Raw genomic sequence first — 19,592 nt, forward strand, 5'->3', positions numbered from 1 at the left:
ATTAGTTGGCTGATATTTGTTAAAACCCCCGTTGCCTGGCCCTAGAACACTATCAGTACCAGTTTAAGTGCATGTCCTATTACTTTATTTCCTCCTATATGCCAATCTCTCTCTTTTCCTGCCTCCCCTTTTTTCGGGGTGGGAGGGGAAGGGGGGGAGAGGAAGCAAAAGACAAAGATGCCTGCCCTATCCCCATTTCCAATAATTTGCTAGTCTTTGCTCCTTCCCAATACCTGTAAACAGAGCCGGTGCTAGCCTCCCCCCCCCCCCCAACAAACAATACTAAAACAGGCAAGTTCTTATAATAAAAAGTGAGCAGTGGGTCCCCTTGAGCTGTTCAGGGCTCTAAGCAATTGCTTTGTCTGCTTATGCCTAGCGCCAGCTCTGCCCACAAGCCACACTCTTCTTGAACATCTCTCTGATGACTTTCTCTGACGCTCTCTTAATTGTATAATCAGGCACTACTCCTAAACTTCTCCTTTAACAATGTATCCTCATTCCTGGCCTCTCTGAACATGCTAGCCTTTCCCCTTCATCTTCTGCTGTTACCTTCTCCCAGAAAGTTGAGCCTCACCTTTCTTCCATCTCAGTGAAACCCTACAAATAACTCTTTCATGTACAGCTCCCAATAAGTACAAAGGGGTTTTGGGAGCTGTGTTAAGTTGCCTCCTGCAGTAAAATGTTACAACTAAAAATCAGAAGAATGATTTCACAGTGGGAGATTCAACATTTGACTATCTTTATAGTTCAGGGGGAAGTGGAGGGGAAGTGGATATGCTCAGCAGAAGGACAAATTGTTAGGAGTAGCCTCAAAATATCCTGGATGACAAATATTTTTATTATACACAGTTATTACTTCTGTTTATCCAGTGTGCGTTCTGCATGGATTCATACAAATACACTATTACAGTTCATGCTAGTATAATATATCAATAGAAATAAAATTACCGAACTGTCCAAGTACCCATTTCCATCTGTGTCATACAAGCGAAACATAACTAAAAAAAAAAAAGGGGACAATTAGAAAAAAAATGTAAGATGTACATCATTTTCCTTTAACTCTAGAGCAAGACAGAAAATTAATGTCTGACTTGAAACGGGGATCCTGATTATACCTATAGAAAATTTGCTGGCCTCCTCTTGCACTCTCACTGTGCTTTTAGTCCACTATGATGATAGCGGCTCTACAAATGCTTACTCATTAGCTAATTGTACCATTGGAAATTATTGAAATTAGTTTTCAGGTCAGCTGAATGCAACAGTAAATATACTTTCCATACCTACAAAGTAAAATTTTCCCTGGTTTCACTGAGTTCACAATATTGGTATATAATTAGGGCTCCATCAAATTCATGGATGTGAAAAACACGTCACGGACTGTGAAATCTGGTCTCCCCCATGAAATCTGGTCTTTTGTGTACTTTTACCCTATCCTGCAGAGCTGGGTGTCTGGAGAGTGGCGGCTGCTGGCCAGACGCCCAGCCCTGAAGGCAGCGCCGCCACCAGCAACAGTGCAGAAATAAGGGTGGCAATACTGCTGCCAGCATACCATGCCACCCTTACCTCTGAGCTGCTTCTGGTGGGGCTGCAGCCTCCAGAGCTGGGCAGTTTGAGAAATGCTGAGTCTTAAGGACTTTACATGTTTATATTTTGCTGTTTTAAAAATACATATTCATGGTTGTTAAAACACCGTGACATTTAAGATTTAAATGTCTGAAAGCATGAAATTCAAGATTTTTACAATGCTATGACAGTGAAATTTACAAAAATGGATGATGAATTTGGTAGGGCCCTATATATAAAATAGAGCTGTTGGGCACAGTTCTGCTCCTTTTGAAGTCAGTTGTAATGCTCTCTTAGGCTACGTCTAAACTGCACACTTTACAGCAGCAAAGCTGTGCCGCTACAGCAGTGTCGCTGTAAGGTATACAGTGTAGCCGCTCTTCGTCGGCAGGAGAGGTCTCTCCTGCTGACAAAATAAAACCACCCCCAATGAGCAGCAATCACTATGTCTCCCACCAACAAAGCACTGTCCACACCGGTGCTTTTCGTCAGGAAAACTTTTGTTGGTTGGGGTGTGTTTTTTTTCACACCCCTGACAGATTAAAGTTTTACCAATGAAAGTGCAGTGTAGACATAGCTTTAAAGCATCTCACTGGTCTCACTGTCTGAAATTTTGCTTACATGTCTGGGCCCAATTCAAGAGCTCATTTCTATTCAGCACTTGATTACATGCTTAATTTTAAGTATGCACATAAGCTAGTTCTACTACAGAAAACAGAACGAACTTAAGCATGCACAAAAGTGCTTTCCTGAATTGGTGCTCGAGGGCAATTCCATTCTGCCCCATAGGTCGTGCTTAATGCACACTGTTTGGCCCCTTGTGAGTGTAAATATCTTAAAGGCAGCATCTCACATATTCTTCTCTGTAACTAATGGTATAGCGAGCATAAAAACATTGAATACCTCTTAAAAGGTACAGTGCCTATGCATAAAAGTGTCTGTCTTTATTGTCTCACCCCTTGAGCAGCCACTTGTACTACATTTGAGGAAACTGATTTACTTATGACCCCTTTCAGAATCTCCCAAAATGAAAGAGACTCATCAGATAATGTTTAAATTAAAGAAAAATAGATCTTCTTAAAAGTTCTCAGTTCAAGGTAAGAAAACTGTTTCACCATCCCCCTTCTCTTCCCAGAATGGATTTCATACTAAGTCCTGCAGTCTCTAACAGTACCATCAGCTGGGGAGCTTTATACAACACCGAAGTTGAACACATGGTGCTAGAGTAAAATGCACTAAATCATGAAAATATGTATCTCTGTACAAGACAAAGATAACTATTGATATACAAGCATCAATAAATAGCTATAATACATAGCAGAATCCCAATAATGTTAACAATTTTAAATAATGTAGATTAAATCAGGCCCATGCATGATTTAAATTCCACTTAGGTCCTCAAATTAGTATTTAAGTATCCTCTGCACAGGGATATATCATAGAACTGGAAGGGACCCTGAAAAGTCATTGAGTCCAGCCCCCCACCTTCACTAGCAGAACCAAGTACTGATTTTGCTCCAGATCCCTAAGTGGCCCCCTCAAGAACTGAACTCACAACCCTGGATTTAGCAGGCCAATGCTCAAACCATTGAGCTATCCCTCCCCTCTAATTGAATGAATTAAACTGATTAACACAAACATATTCAATATGAATCTGTAGAGCTTCAGTTCTTCAGTCAGTATTATATTCCTCTCTGATCTGCCACACAATCTTAGATAACGCTTTGTATTAAAATTCCATTTATAAATAGTTTATAAAGGGTTAATAAATGATTAATAGGTGTTTTAAGCATATCACAGATATGATTAATAGCATTAAAGATGGCTTTAAGTACATCAGTAGAAGGTGTTATAAATAGTTGTAAGCAACCTATTGACCCGTTGGACTTGATAATCTATAACAAATGATTAACCAATTATTAAAAACATTTATTAATCATGATATCATACTTTTATCTCTCTGCCTCAATGGGTCTCCATCATATTTCAAATTTTATCTGAAAGCATAACTTCTCCCCTTGTTTGTGTGTCTTGGATCTGATTTTCAAAAGCATCCAGTTTTGATCTAATTCTGCTGACAATGAACACAATGGGAGAACCGTTGACTTCTTTATGGGCACAGTTAGATCAATCCACCTCTTATTTTTTCTCCTACTATTTTATATTGAGTTCTCCCATTGTGTTATGTAACTAAAAATTTTTCACTTTAGTAAGTACTTAGTTCCTGGTTCTACAAACAAGACTACTCACATGCAAAGTTTCTTGAGTACTTAAATGTTTGCAGGATCAGGATCTCATTTAGTAAATACCATTAATTTACATGGTGAAATATACTGTGATTATAAGACAAATTTTTCCTCTGTTGAAGGTGATAACCAAAAATACATAATCTCAGTGTTAGCCTTATATGCTTATCTCATGCAATTAATTTTAGTTCTCAAAGGTCATCCAAAGCATATGTAAACTACTTATTTACAGATTTTTGTTTTGTAAATTAAAAAAGTTGAATTATGTACACTTTCATTTTCAAATGCTACTAATTACCACAAATATCTCAATCAGGTTTCCTTATGCACCAGTCTTTGTAGTAGAAGAAAAATAGAACAGCAAATAAAATCCTGATAATCAAAAAACAGCATTTCAAGGAAGCAAAAACAGTTATGTCTACATTAGAATAGATTTTTGAGCTGTTTTATGTAAATATTGTACTGAGTATGAGGATAACTCTCCAAATAACTTTTAATATAAAATGCATATGGACCTGTTTTTAATACTCTGTGCTCTTGTACTTGGAGACTCTTTTATCAAAGCATTTCTTATAGCATTATAGCAAGTGATTATATTCTGCGTGATGCGTCAATTGATGATTACATATTTATCTCCATCCCAAATAAATTAGCACAATCAAATCTCTTCAGTATTAAGAACAATTTTATAGTGCAAGGGCTGTGATTGAAATCATTGGACTGTATTCTGTGGCAGAGCGCCCCAGGGTATGAAATTTCCACAAAAGCCCCCTCACAGACAATTCTCCACATTGTCCAATCAGGGTAGGATTTACCTCAGAATAGGCCAAGGGGCCCATTCTGAAATCTGGTAGAGACCAGGGGACTGGTGAGAGGATACCACCATCAGGGGTCTTGTGCTTCTGCAGCAACTCTGTACCCTGACAAATCTCTTTTCCCTGGCAGCAGGGCTCCATTGGCGTCTTAATACCAGGGACTTCTCTGGCAATGCAACTTCTGGAAAGGAGACTGCATACAGAAGATAATACAGCCCCAGACTGCAACATCTTTTATGGAGAACCTCTGCAGGACCATAGGGGAGATGTGCATCCTTGCCTGGTGTCTTGGTTAGCACCCCAGTCACTACCTTCTCCCACAATGCAGATCCCTGGGATCAGCAGAGGCAGCTTTCCCCCATTCTGTATGTGGATCTGAAGGTGATGATCTGGGCTTTAGGATTCTGGAATGGCCTATACAGTCTGCCACTTGGATGGGCTCAACGTATTGTCTGCTGAATTAAGACTTAGGAATTTAGATTTTCCTATTCATGGGATCAACACATAATCCACAGATTTTGTTTTGAGTTGCAGAGAAACATCCAATACATCATTAACCTTGGAATATTGTAGCATTTATACGATATCAGTGCTATGATATTGGCAAATTTGGGACAGTCAATACTCAGGCAAAATTCCCACTAACCCTGTCTTATCAGGATCAGGACCTTGGATGCTGTAGTTATAAGCTAGCTATAGACTAGAAAACTTGGAGGTTTATAAAAGACATGGTCATTAAAACTTGCAATGAATATAAATTTCCAGCAGATAGAGCCTAGTGTCTATATTTTTACAGTAGTGATACTGAATAATTACCTATAGTATAATATCAGGGCCTGATACTGCTTTTCTTACGGAAACAAACCTCCCATCAAAATCAATATGATTTTTGCCTCTGTAAGGACAGCAGGACCTTAGTCTACACTTAGAGCTGGGGATGTGATTCCCAGCTTCCGTAGAAATACTTGCACCAGCTTTTGTTGTGCTAGCACTCTAAAATTAGTAGTGTAGCCATGGTAGCACGGGCAGAGGAGAATGATGGCATGGACTAGCCACAAGCAAAAACCTGCCTGAACCCCACGGGTACGTATTAAGGGCAGGTAGACGATGCCCAGGTTAGCCCAGCTACCTTAATATTTTTAGAGCGCTAACTCAATGAAAGCTAATGCGAGTATGTCTACTCGAGCTGAAAATCACCCCCCAGCTCCAAGTGCAGATGTAGCCAGTGTGTTAGTCTAACCCAAGAATTGACTGTAAGAATGACAGCGTGGGGTTCTATATTCTTTGTGTTTCATTGATTTCCATATCAAACTTTTCAGGTCCTGGTTGAGGAAAGCATTTCTGTTCAGGAAAGGTGCTTAGGCATGTGCTTAACTTAAAGCATATATTTAATTGCTTTTCTGAACTGAGGCCTTTGTTTGTAAGTAAAGACATATTTTCTAACTGCTAGCCCTACAGACTCACCTGGACACACAACTGGGTTCTTTCCATCTTGCTGATAACCACTAGCAACATAGGATATACGGGCCATATTAACATCTCAACTACATAGAATCTTACACTTTAAGGTCAGAAGGGACCATTATGATAATCTAGTCTGACTTCCTGCACAATGCAGGCAACAGAATCTCACCCACCCACTCCTGTATCAAACCTGTTTCTGAGCCATTGAAGTCCTCAAATCATGGTTTAAAGACTTCAAGGTGCAAAGAACCTTCCAGAAAGTGACCCGTGCCCCACGCTGCAGAGGAAAGTGAAAAAACCCCAGGGCTTCTGCCAATCTGCCCTGGAGGAAAATTCCTTCCTGACCCCAAATATGGTGATCAGCCTAACCCTGAGCATGTGGGCAAGACTCACCAGCCAGACACATCTGGAAGCCCTATTGTCTACACTCACACTACACATGCATCTGACGAAGTGGGTATTCACCCACGAAAGCTTATGCTCCAATACGTCTGTTAGTCTATAAGGTGCCACAGGACTCTTTGCATCCTCATTAACCTTACATGGATTTTCAAAGGTATGACTGATGGAGATAATGGGGCCATGCAGGGTGAAGGTATATCTAAGGGGATAATTTGGACTGCAAAGCCTATACTACTAGTGATGATGTGCAAGCTGGAAAGAACCCAGTTTGTCAGAGCCCAGGGTCAATTACTGAGGCTGGAAGTTGGAAAAATACATCTTGTAACTTACTGAGCAAACTTGATAAGGAAATCAGCTAGACACAAGAATGCAGAACTCTGCTACACCATTTTTATAGTGTCACTTTTTTAAGATAAAACTACACTTCATTATGTCTTAAATTTAGAGCCAGAAATTTCCATTTCAGAATTTCCTCAAGACTGCGTACAGCTCAGGTTTGCAAAGCTGAAAATAAACCAATGACTGTTGTTACTAGCATTATAATCAGGTGGATGTATTAGCAAATTATTAGGGGCTTTTGTGATTTTGTTTTAATTCCCTCCAATTTAGCAGCTTTTTCCTCAGATACAAAAAATATATACATACATTCTAGTTTGTCTTCAGGTCTTCCTCTTTCAAGCAGAGACAAATAGCAAACAATGTCTTTCAACTGGATTACATCTGGTACATGTAAATTGGCAGGAGCAGCAGGTCGTGATGTAGTGGTACCTCTATTAATTCTCAAACCTGGAAATAATACATATGCTTTGTTATCTTTATTAACTACATAAATAGGGAATCAAAACCAGGATTCTTGAATATAATTATACTTATAGTCCTTAAAGACATAATGGGGTTTAATTAATATTTAGATAAATAGATCAATTGACAGTTGAAACATCTACAGTTCTATTTCACATTTACCCCAAAAAACAGAATTAAGATGTTGTTACAGGTCTCACAAAAGAGGACTAAAACAATAAAATACACAGGTAGAAAACAAAACACTTCCCTGCAACAGGAAACAAAGAAAGGAATTCTGGGACTCACTGAGTTTCTTTCCATTTAGAGTGATCTGTTGTCATTTGACTATGTAGTAGTTTTTGTTGAATACCCTTATTTCACTTAGTGGATATGTTATTGTTTTTCCCCCTACGTGATGTCACAATCCAGCCCAAATTTGCCTCCATTCCAGCGGCCCTGTAGAAGCTCCATGGGCCTCCTAAATTATGTAGCTTCACAAGCTGCTCCCTATTCAAAGATGCTTGTTGTCATATAATGCTCTTTCATGCCACCTCAATTTGTACCCTTGCCAGTGGCAGAGTTATACAAGTGTCAGAGCAACAAATAATTAAACTGTCAAAATCCCTGCCACTAGATATTATGAAAATAAATATCCCAGTTTTAATAAAAATAATAGAAATACTTATAAGTCAAACTAGTGCTAATACATTTGTAAGATACAAATTTCAGCACTGTCAATCCTCATGCTTCAATCTGGAAGTTAGATGGACTATTCCCAGGGATGTGAGAGTACTTGCAGGATCAAGCCCTAAGTTAAGATGCGAACAACAGGAGGACATGACAACACAGAGAGGAATCATAAAAGTTTCTGATTAAAGGGGTTTAGTATGTCTCTCACTGACCTTGGCAATGTTAAAGAGAATCTTAACAAAAGGATTAACTGTTCTTAAACACTTTGTGTAATTCATTCAGAACAGGTTCTTCACTGATAAACTGCATACATAATTCCTCCCTCACACATTTTTGTGGCTAAAACAATTACTGTAGCCAATGGAAACAGAATCTTCTACGTTCATCTCACAAATTGTATTCCATGCTTATTTCAATGGGATTATTGGAGTGAATAAGGTGAGAAGGATTTGCCTTTCAGCAAACAGAATTTGGACATGCAGAAGCAATTAATTTAAATCAAGTTTACATCCAGCACATTTTTTATGCAGATAGGAAGAAAGATTAAGACAACTAAAATATATAAAAGGGTGTTTAGAAGGCTGTGTGCGCCCAAATATAAATGCTAAGAACTCCTCAGCACTAAATATGGATTTACCTCTGAATTACTTTAAGTTATTCTACATGGGAAAACCAGTACTTCCCAATAGTGCCAGGGACTTTCCTTATGACAAGTCTGCAAATATAACAAATGGAAATCATTAGACTAAAAAACATGTTTTAAAATTAACTCTAAAGTAACTCCTTCCTCTGAGTCTCTCGGTATCTGTCTTCTAGAATGCAAACGTCATCTAAAATCTAACATCTGTGGGATAAGGAAAGTCTTGCTAGTTGCATTTTATACCAACACCTGAAAATGTTGGCATTTAATGAACAACAAAATAATTTCATATAGCAAATGGCCAAGTTCAAAAGAAAAAAGAAAGAAACCAAAGGCAAAGATCAGAAAACTTTAATATATACATGGTAATTAAGGCCTTGTTCTTGCAATTGAATTTGTACTTGAGAGTGAAGTGAGTCTGGGCCCTGCAGAGATGCAGGTGTTTCTCCCATGCAGATCTAGTTGCAGGACAGGGACCTAAACTGATAAGATCACAAGACTTAAGTGCTAATAAATCCCTATAAACTTAAATTGCCATAAAATATTCATCAAAAAGATGTTAAATCTTATCTAGCAAGAACAATAAAATATTTTTCAGCAAGTGAAGTCCATTCTTTTCTTGGTTGAAAGTACTGAGAACTAATTGAAAAGTTTACTTAGTTATATTTAAAAGAAACTACCTAAATAACATGGCAAAAAACCCCGAAGAATTGTTCAAACAGCTATTTAACACTATCATGTGTTACATGGGGATGAATTTTGAAACATGAAAGGTAAAATATGACCTTGTATTCTGTCCAGAGAAATATACGCATATCCCTCACTCCCACTGAAATCAGAGGGAACATGGCATCTGGATTGGAAAGTAGAATTTAGCGCATTGTCAAGTCAAAGGTATAAGAAAGCAAAGGCATTTCTCAGTAAGTTGAGAAGAGCCAATGCTCATTTTCAGGGCAGCAGCTTGCCTGACATAAGGATCAGTTTCTCTTCAGGCCGTTAAGGGAGAATACAATTTATAAACAGATGTGATGGGGGCACTTGTAGAGAGCAACTCATCACACAACTATCTCTGGCAACATTTGTCCATTATCCTTCCCTACATGTCTACTCAGTTTCCAGATGAGTTTCAAATGCATTTGAAATATTTTCTCTACTTTCGCAAATCCCTGTCCTACACTAGTTACAAAATGTCTTGATAGCATAACATAAAATTCTTCAAGTCCTTTGTGTGGACTTGTGCCTTTTGCAGCTTTTTACATTAAAATTTACAACCATCAAGTTATTTCGCATTGCATGTTACCCATTATAAGTGCTGTTGCTATATAAAATCATATATCAGTCAGATTATATAGTTTAATTGCAGTCCCAAATTACCCATAAATCTAATATGAGGTCAGTGGTATTATCTAACTGAATGTTTTTTCACTACAGCATTTGTATTAGGCATATATCATTGACTTCACTGTGAGTTTGAACAGTATTATAACAGTCCCCTTGGCATAATATTGAATCCAAAGGACTTAGCTCAATAGAGTGAGAATGAAATTGTCTCATAATGAGTGGATAATAAGGATTTTATTGAGAGAAAATGGTGCTAAAGACCTGGATGGTAGAGTGAAGGGGAAAATATTTTATATAGTACTGTTACAATAAAAATCACACACATACAATAAAAACAAGCTAAGGATACACTGGCAGAAATAATATTGAAATTCATTTCTTCTTACATCAGATAACATTGTTTTAAAAGAGGCTGTGTGTTTTAATGGGGGGACGGGGGAGAAGAGAGAAAGAGAGGGAGTGTTGCAAAGTAAAGGAAATTCCATATGCACCATTCCAAGGCAGAAGTTAGTCAAATCTAAAATTGACCTAAAAAGGTCGATATCCTTTCCATTTAATCGCGCATTCAGTGCTTAAACTGGGAAGGTGCATGTTTCATGGGATAACAGGCTCAAGAAAAAATACACACATACATAAATAGAGCTGAGTTGCTAAGGGGCTCACCTCAAACACTGTTTTGCCAAACCTGCTAATCCTAGATTATGATAAATACCCCACCACCCCCACCTTTCACAGACCACTTTAAGCACTGCATGTAGTGGTTTGAACTACATAACCATAGACAACATCAAATGTGATTTAAAATATTTTTAATAAAATTATTGTGAAATGAACAAATGTTGCTATCTAAAGATGTGGAACTCCCTTCCCCCTCAACAAAACAAACGAAAACAAGCAAATGAATACACAGATGATGCCTATTAAAAAGTCAGCCCCAACTAAGTTGCTGAGACTGAACAGGAACAAGGATGGGAGAGGTGATGGGAGAGGCTATGTGCCCCTCTCATCCAGATTTACTGCTTGGCTTGGACTGAGCATGCTCACTGGGACTGAGCATGCTCATTAACACTGCTGAAGCTGGATGCCCTAATTCTGTCCCCCCCACCACCACCACCACCACTGGCAGGCACGGGCCATCTCTGTAGTATTTGTGATACCACATTGTGATAACTATTTGGTAACTGTTGATTTTTAGTGGCTACTACCAAAGGTGTATTCGCAGCTGACAGTAGCCACTGTGAAAACATCAACAACAAAAATAAGCTTAATAGAAAAAGCAATTAAACTGTTTCAGACACATTATTGGCAATGGAAACTAACAGGGCAGCAGAAGAAATCCTATTCAGCTGACTATGTATAACATCCAAAATGGCTATTGAAGAAAATCATTTCTAAAGGACAGATTTAGAAAAGCATAGTAGTAAAACAGTGAGCACTGTCATATTATGCACAATTATCATTGTAAAGTGTAAAGCAATAACCAGCATGTAAATAATTATGCCTCAAAAGCGTTAGAAAACTTGGTAAATAAACACAAAATAAATGTATAAATAATAATAGCCTGAAAACGTATTTTGAAATTGAAAAAAATATATAATTTTAAATTGTTTAATAATTATACTTATTTACTTGTAATACAGCACCAATCAAGATTAGGGCCCTATTGTACTATGCACTGTATAAACACAGTTAGAAAAAACCCATCATCAAAGAGCTTACAATTTAAGTAGACAAGACGAAGGGAAGGAGGGGAAATAGCAGTAGAGAGAAGGGCAAGTCACTTCACAAGACTACATAGAATGCCAGTGGCAGAGTTGGGAATAGAACCTAGATGTGACGCCCTGTCGCTGGACCACAGTGCCTCTATTATAGGCCTCATTTTCAAATTATGCTACATATTTTTAAATTCTCGCACCCTACCCTTTCAAGGTACATATTATCTCCATTTTACAACTTGAAAAACCTAGCTTGTTAAAGTCAATTGTTTAAAAACTGTCAGTTAAATTTGGGTGTTTCAATTTCTGGGTGCCCTGCTTGGTAAACCAATGACCTGATTTTAGAGGGATGTTCATCAGCAGCTCACAATGACTGAAAATTATGGTCCAAGTCAGTGTAGGAGCTGAGATTAGAATAAAGGCATCCGTGGTTCTTACTCTTTTGCACAATCCACTAGACCATGCTCCCTATTGCTTGGCATGTTGAGCAGGTCTAGTTGACAAGGTGATTAAAATACTAACTGCTTTCAGCTACTTTACTACACTAGTGCTGCTACTGGTGGAGCTTTATAAAAAGATAGCAATAAAGGAAGCTATTGGGAAGGTATCTCAGTGTATTCAATGCCTATGAAAGTATGTGTATAAAATACAGTGTTTAAAATAAGCTAGTGATGGTAGTATAAAAATATTCTGTACAACCTAGGACAACAGAATAGTAACATGTATGTACCGAGTAATAGACATGAATGGCTATTAACTAAGCAATTAGATCTTTAAAGCCAGAGATCATAAAGCAAAGAGACAACCACTGGAGATTAAAAAAACAGGTGAACAATATTTTATTCAGTGTAAGTATAGTAGTGAACAAAATATATTACCCACTATAGGAACTACCAAATAGGTAGATTTAACAAAAAACAAGTCAATCTCTGTAGGCAAGATATAAAAATTCCTTTCAAAACTCAATAATTGCTGCTGCTTACCAAGATAACTGTGGGTAAGCGGAAGTTGTTTCCTTGGTAATCAGCATGTTTGTTGTCTGATGCATTCCCTGATGCTAGAAACCGGCATTGTCCCAGCCACACAGGAAGAAAGACCAGAGGCAATGGATGCAGTCTAATTAGGTTGCAACTGTATTCATTTAACATACTTGGGAATATGTGGTAATAAATTGTACAATGCGGGTCATCATTTCCTTAATTGTTTCTATCTATTTGGGAGGTTGCTGTCAGCCCTCCTGCTTCTCAACCTGAACCCAGCCAGCCCGTTTCTGGGACCCTACCACCCTGCCCTTGTATGAGGGATTAGGAGCCCCAACCCATCTTTTTTAGGCTTTCTTAGGGGGTGCCTCCCCCGAAATCCACTTCCAACTCCTGTTTATCAGGGAACTGTATCCCCTCTGTAATGACTACCTGCACTGGACACCTGCCACACCTGTTACCTACTAAGTTGCAACATCTTGACCTCACCTTCTTACCTAACTCACTAGGTCACTGACCTGTTGTGGGAAAGACGAAAAAACCCAACCACACTGCCTCAGTCAATCTGGTAGTCAGGTAAAAATTCCTTCTCAGTCCTCCCCAAAAAGGCAACTAGTACAAGCACAGGGAAGATCATAAAATCTGGTTCTACTCTGACCCCTGGGTGTGGAAAGGGAGATTCTGGTCAGTGACTGAGAGAGTTTCAGAATGCAGGGGTATAAATACCATCCCCTTTCCCAATGTGGGGACGGGTCAGTGCCTCTCCCTAGTCCAGCCACTTCCTGTTCCTCCCTTGGCTCCACTCAGGTAAGTCTATCCCCCTTTCCCACTCCCTTGTAATCCAAAAGCAGTAGGAAGCCTTGAAGGTGTCCTGTCCTCTTTTCCTGACACCCAAAGAATCACCACATTTTATAGATTTCAATGCCAGAAGGGACCATTATGATCATCTAGTCTGACCTCCTTCATAGCACCACACCTAAAATTTCACCAACTCACCACATTTTATAGATTTCAATGCCAGAAGGGACCATTATGATCATCTAGTCTGACCTCCTTCATAGCACCACACCTAAAATTTCACCAACTGACTCATGCATCAAGTCCATAACTTCTGGATGAGCTAGAGAGTATCCTTTATAAGGACATCCAATCCCAAATGAAAGACTCCAAAGTGATAAAGATTCCACCACATCAATAGGTAAGGAGTTCCAATGGTTAATTACCCTCACATTATTTCAAATCTAAATTTATCTAGCTTCAGCTTCCAACCATTGGATTTATTAGGTCTTTGTCTGCGAGATTACAAAGCCCTCTATCAAAAAGTCTTTTCCCCTAGAGATATTTACAGACCATGATCAAGTCACCTCTATCTTCTATTGGATAGACAAAACAGCTTGAGCTTCGTTAATCTCTGTAAGGCAGATTGTAAAGACCTCATATAATTCTTGTAGCTCCTTCCTGAACCTTTTCCAATTTGTCATCGTCCATTTTAAAATATGGACACCAGAACTGGACACAGCATTCCAGTAATAGTCTTAGTAATGCCATATACTCCTTCCAGCCAATGACTCTCAATTGCTTCCACACTGGGGAATTTGTGATGTTAGAAACCTTGGATTATAACACCACTGTAAAAATCAGGCAGGCGCAAAAGGCTAACAACACAGTAGAAAACTGCTTACACAAGCATTCTGATAAGTATCAATTGTGAGACTAAAAGGCACTTAAGATAGCATCATGCTAATGGTTAAAATTATATTAAACGGGCACCATTCTTGCATACTCTTACACACATGTAACTTTACTACCATGAGTAATCCTACTGATTTCAATAAGCATGTGAATAAGTAGTTTCAGGACTGGGGCACTTATTTCTTTTCTCCAAGTAGTTATAAGTTCTCAAAATAATTACCATGTGCACTGAAATATCTCATGCTTATTTTTACATTAAACCTAATTTTTCTTGCAAAGTTTATTAAAACTCTGTTTTTAGTGGGGGTGGGAATGTTTGGTGTTTTGTTTTATTTATTATACTTTTTTGTTTTTAGATATTTTTGAGATGCTCTATCCTCTCTGAGAACTCAATCATATTTACTAAAAATCTGCAAACTGAGAGAAAAACTTCAAACTACTCAATGAGGACAAGGGCCTTATGTTGCTTGAGGAAATGTGGCAGATAAATAGTAACTATAGCTATTTAAAATATGCAATGCAAAAGGATGGGTAGGAGCAGTAGCACAAATAGTCAAGGAAGCTTCAAAGCATCAAGCAGGAGTTGTGGGAACCTGCTACAGGAACAGTGGTTTCCTAAATGATGTATAAGTGACAAAGAAAATAGGCAGCAGTACCACGTAAGATTCGAAATTGAATAGGTTTTAATTTGGCAAAGTTAGTCCACTTGGTGCCTCGGCTGGATGGTGACTGTGGATTAATAAAGTGCAACTATTTAATTTCATTTCCCCTTCACAAGCACAAGCACAGCACAGCATTGAAAAAGAGGTTTAATGGAATACTTCTCCCAATTCTGCAAACACCTGATCACAACATGAGTCCTGGATAAAAACACAAGTTCTATACACTGCCTAGAACTCTATACTTCTATGGCTCTTAGAAACAAATGTTACTGCTGTACTTCAATTTCCCATGTAGATATTTTTCTTTACAATAGATCAGTCTTTGTTAAATTGGTATTATTTTGATTACTTACCTCCTGGTAGGAGTTGGGGCTTGCTTTTTACTAAGGGGCTACAATGGGAGATTTTGTTGCTGAATGATGTAAAGAGATGTTCACTGAAATCGTCGGGCAGCTCAGCTTCCAGAAAGGTCTTCATGAATAGCCTGAAACCTTCTAAATCAATTGTCTAAAGTTTAAAAAAAATAAAAATAAAAACACCTTTAACTTCTGGCATTTCAGGATAAATCAAATATTAAATAAATTTTGGTTATTAGTTGAAATAGTAGAAAAACTTTAATAATATACATTTATAAAATATGACAATCACACTGTTTTAACTCACATAACTACAATATTTTGTTTCAAAAATTCATAGCCTTTAAAAGTCCACCTACAGTATTTGGCCCTGATTCTTATTTACTCTAAGGCTCATTTATATAAATCTGGTAAATTACATTCACTCCCACTTTATGGCCCCTTTACACTACCAGAATGCTGTAAAGAGCCAACACCTTTCTCTTGAGGACTTCCAATTGCAAAATTTTTCACATGTTGACCAAACAGCATTATATAAACAAAAGTTTCCTTGTGTTTTAATTTAATTTGTTTTTGTAATCTACAGCAAATTAAAATGGAGAGACTAATCAGCGCTTTCATTTTGGTGATACAGTAATATCAGTTATTAAATGAACAGTAAAAGCTCACAATTACATTTTATCCTACTAAGTAATATAGAGTGACTCTGAGATTAAAGATGGCATGGAACAGATCAAAAGATTTTGAGATATTACAATTACTGTGTCATAACTGTACACTTATCACTGGAGTTACAGTGTTATATCAGTGATAATATCAAAAAGCAGCATATCATTATTTCTTAAATTAATATAAAGGATAGATGATGTTTTCTGCCTTTGTTTCTATATCATAAATAAGGCTGCGAGTCTGTCACGGACATCACGGATTCTGTGACTTTCCGGGACCTCCATGACTTCTACAGCAGCCGGTGTGGCTGACTCGGGGACCAAGTGAGCAGCTCAGGCAGCCCCTGGACCAGCCGCATCAACTGCATTCTTGGGGCACTACACCCTCCCTCACCAGCAGCAGGAGGAGTTTGGGTGTGGGAGGGGGCTCAGGGCTGGGGCAGTGGCATGGGACGGGGTGAGGGCTCTGGGCAGCACTTACCTCCGGAAGCGGCAACATGTCCCTCTCTCAGTTCCTAGGCAGGGGTGGGGTCAGGCAGCTCTGCACACTGCCTCTGCCCATAGGCATCACCCCTGCAACTCCCATTGGCTGCGATTTCCAGCCAATGGGAGCTGCAGAGCCAGGGCTTGGGGCAGGAGCAGCGTGCGGAGCCCCTGGCTGTACCTCTGCCTAGAAGCTGAGGGAGAGACGTGTTGCCATTTCCGGGGAGCCACACAGAGCTTGGTAGGGAGCCTGCCAGCCCCGCCAACACCCCCTAGCAGGGTTCCTGGGCCACCCGCTGCCACCCGCTCTCCCAGCACCAAAATCAACTTTTGTCCTCTTCAGTAAGTTTTTGTTGTGCACATTTTTCAACTCTGATTACCTTTTCCAGAGCTGAAGAGATCTATGTAGCTTGAAATCTTGCCTTCTTCAACAGAAGTTGGTTCAATAAAAATTATTAGCTCACCCATGCTGTCTCTCATATATCCTGGGAACAACACAGCTACACTAACACTGCAAACAACTTATTCATACCTCTAATATGACTGAAGTCAACAGGACAAATAGCCTAAGGACTTTTCACTAAAGTACTGAAGAATTAAGCTATATGTTTGTGTTGTACTTATGTTATATAATGTTACTTTAGTGCTGCAGAAGTCATATGTAACTAATGTAGCATCTGTGGTTTGCAAATCTACTAGCCCCCAAGTAAGTCCCTTCATCACATACTATATTGTTATACATCTACCAGTAAGACATCCTGCCTCTCATTTCTGAAATAATAAAGATATAAGCAGACACTGTTTAAAATAAACCATTCCATATTAATATTTTAAGCAGCAAGGTTCTAGATTTACTATGAACAAATTATGGTGAGCCTGAGGACTAAAATGTACTGCTGAGATATGGATATTAAGGCTCATTCATTGTTGAGATTTCAACTCCCACCTCCAACTGACCCAAGGTGCCATCCTCCATTGCCAACCGTTAAATTTTCATATAAGCATCTTTGTGCCTTCTCCCATGTTGACACTCATGCTTGGGAGGCTGTGATATGATATACAAGCATACCCATATTCACACCCTGCACACTGTTGTAATAATCTGTGTATAAAATATGCCTTGTGAGGTATCATTTGAAAACTAATAATTTGTGGTCATGGTGAAATGTATGCAGCAACATTATGTATAAAGTTATGAAATCCCCCTATATGATGTTATTAGCACATGTCCAAAACCACAAATCCCTAGAACATAAAAACGGCCATACTGGGTCAGACCAATGGTCTATCTAGCCCAGTATCCTGTCTTCCAACTGTGGTCAATGCCAGGTGCTTCAGAAGGAATGAACAGAACAGGTAATCATTAAGTGAATGATCTTCCCCAGTTACTCACTCCCAGCTTCTGGCAAAACAGATGCTAGGGACACTTTTGCCCAGGCAGAAGTTGGTAATCAGGTCTATCCTAACCAAAGAAATGTGTGTTTATTCCAATTTACATATATGAATAGTAAACAGGGTCCATGAGACAGTAGGGAGAGGAAATGGCAGGAGACAAAGCAAAATTTGCATCTCACCAAACACAGGTGGGAAGAAAGAGCATGATGCTTCCTTTACCACTTGACTTTTGCTTTTAGAGATAAGCTTCAGAAGAATTTACTTCAAAGTTTGACTGGACTATAAGCGAGAGGGGCAGAGAACCCAGAGGTATCTCTCTATCTCTAAGAAGACAAAGGCACCAGCACCTTTGAGCTTCTGGGAGAGATCCTGACCAAGGAAAGGGACAGTCACAATCTTGTTGGAAGACTAGGGATGAGAAAGGTTATCTTAAACAAAGCCTTGAACCAAAACTTGCTAGATTAAATTTTAGACTTTTCGATGCGTGTTTTCACTTTTATTTGCTGGTAACCATTTCTAACTTGATCTCATACTTGAATTCACTTAAAATCCTATCTTCTTGTGTTAAACTGTGTTGTTTTGTTTTTTAATCTAAGGCAATCCAGTGCTGTGTTTAAACTAAACTGTTTGGTTACTCCAGTTAAAGTAGCAAACTGTTGAATATTGACTGTTTACAGGAGCAAGAAACCTTTAATATCTGAACTGTCCAGAAGAGGAATGGACAGTGAAGAACACACAATTTTGGGAAAATTCAGGACTGGGAGTATGTTGGGATCATCCTGCAAATAGTAACCAAGGCTTGTGCAAGCCACCATGTGACTGGTGTGTTGCTGGCTGACTGCTAGAGTCAGAGCTGCTGGACCAGGTCTGCAACTATACACAGACATTCAGGGTGAGACCTGTATGCTGGTAGGCTGTTTGTCCATGGCCCAGGTTGGGAGCTACAACAGTAAAGCATTGTTAGGCATGCACGGTTGTGGGGCAGGCAGTGCCACAACCCCTCACTGACCTGGACTCCACTCCGGAATGGAACAGAGGCGCTTCCTGCAAATATCAACAAAGCAGCCTCACTATCCTCCTTGAAATCCCTCCTCAAATGCCCTGCACAATGAGGCCTGTGACTAGGGCTCCTGGGCATTATAGGCTTGTGAAGAGATGACAGGGAATTGAAAATACAAAGCACCATGTAGTCTCTCTCTCTCACACACACACACACACACACACACACACACACACACACAATTATATACAAACATGCAGGAATAGAAGTGTCCATGGTTACATGTATTCTGGTTCCACACACCAGAAGGGCACCAGAACTTGTATTAGGTACTGTGCCCCCAAATTCCATATGCAGCTGTCTAGCCAGGTGAAAGGGCCAAGCAGGAGCTATCAGAGCATCTATTGCAGCTGTCAGATATTTCTTTTAAGTGGAAGCAGACTGTTGTGCAAATGACAAGTTTTGGGGGGAACTACATAAAAGCTACCCTGAGTTCACTATGAAGGCTGAGGTCAGATCTTGAGGGAAATCCCTCCATAGGGATCCTGACAGAAAGCCTAATATGTGCAGAAAAGGCTACCCCTGGGAAAGGTTGTGTCCTCATCCTTACCAACTTGCTTGAAGCTGGACAGGTCTTTGGTGGTTGTAACCATGTGTTCTGAGTTGCTTGCTCATTTTGAATACATATTTGTTAAGA

General features: G+C 39.2%; 1 protein-coding gene across 2 annotated transcripts in view; it reads right to left on the reverse strand.

Moving 5' to 3' along the window:
• DGKB (diacylglycerol kinase beta) overlaps positions 1-19,592 on the reverse strand; it is a 474,599-nt gene that overhangs the window by 380,546 nt on the left and 74,461 nt on the right. For both annotated transcript variants that reach the window (XM_039523585.1, XM_039523584.1), the window contains exons 4-6: positions 15,347-15,500; positions 7,136-7,276; positions 949-998 (exon numbers count right to left, since the gene is read on the reverse strand). In XM_039523585.1, the coding sequence (XP_039379519.1) occupies positions 949-998; positions 7,136-7,276; positions 15,347-15,500 (345 nt within the window). The remainder of the gene's footprint in view (positions 1-948; positions 999-7,135; positions 7,277-15,346; positions 15,501-19,592) is intronic.

This window comes from Mauremys reevesii, linkage group 2 (genome assembly GCF_016161935.1).
Source record: "Mauremys reevesii isolate NIE-2019 linkage group 2, ASM1616193v1, whole genome shotgun sequence".
Lineage (NCBI taxonomy): Eukaryota > Metazoa > Chordata > Testudines > Geoemydidae > Mauremys > Mauremys reevesii.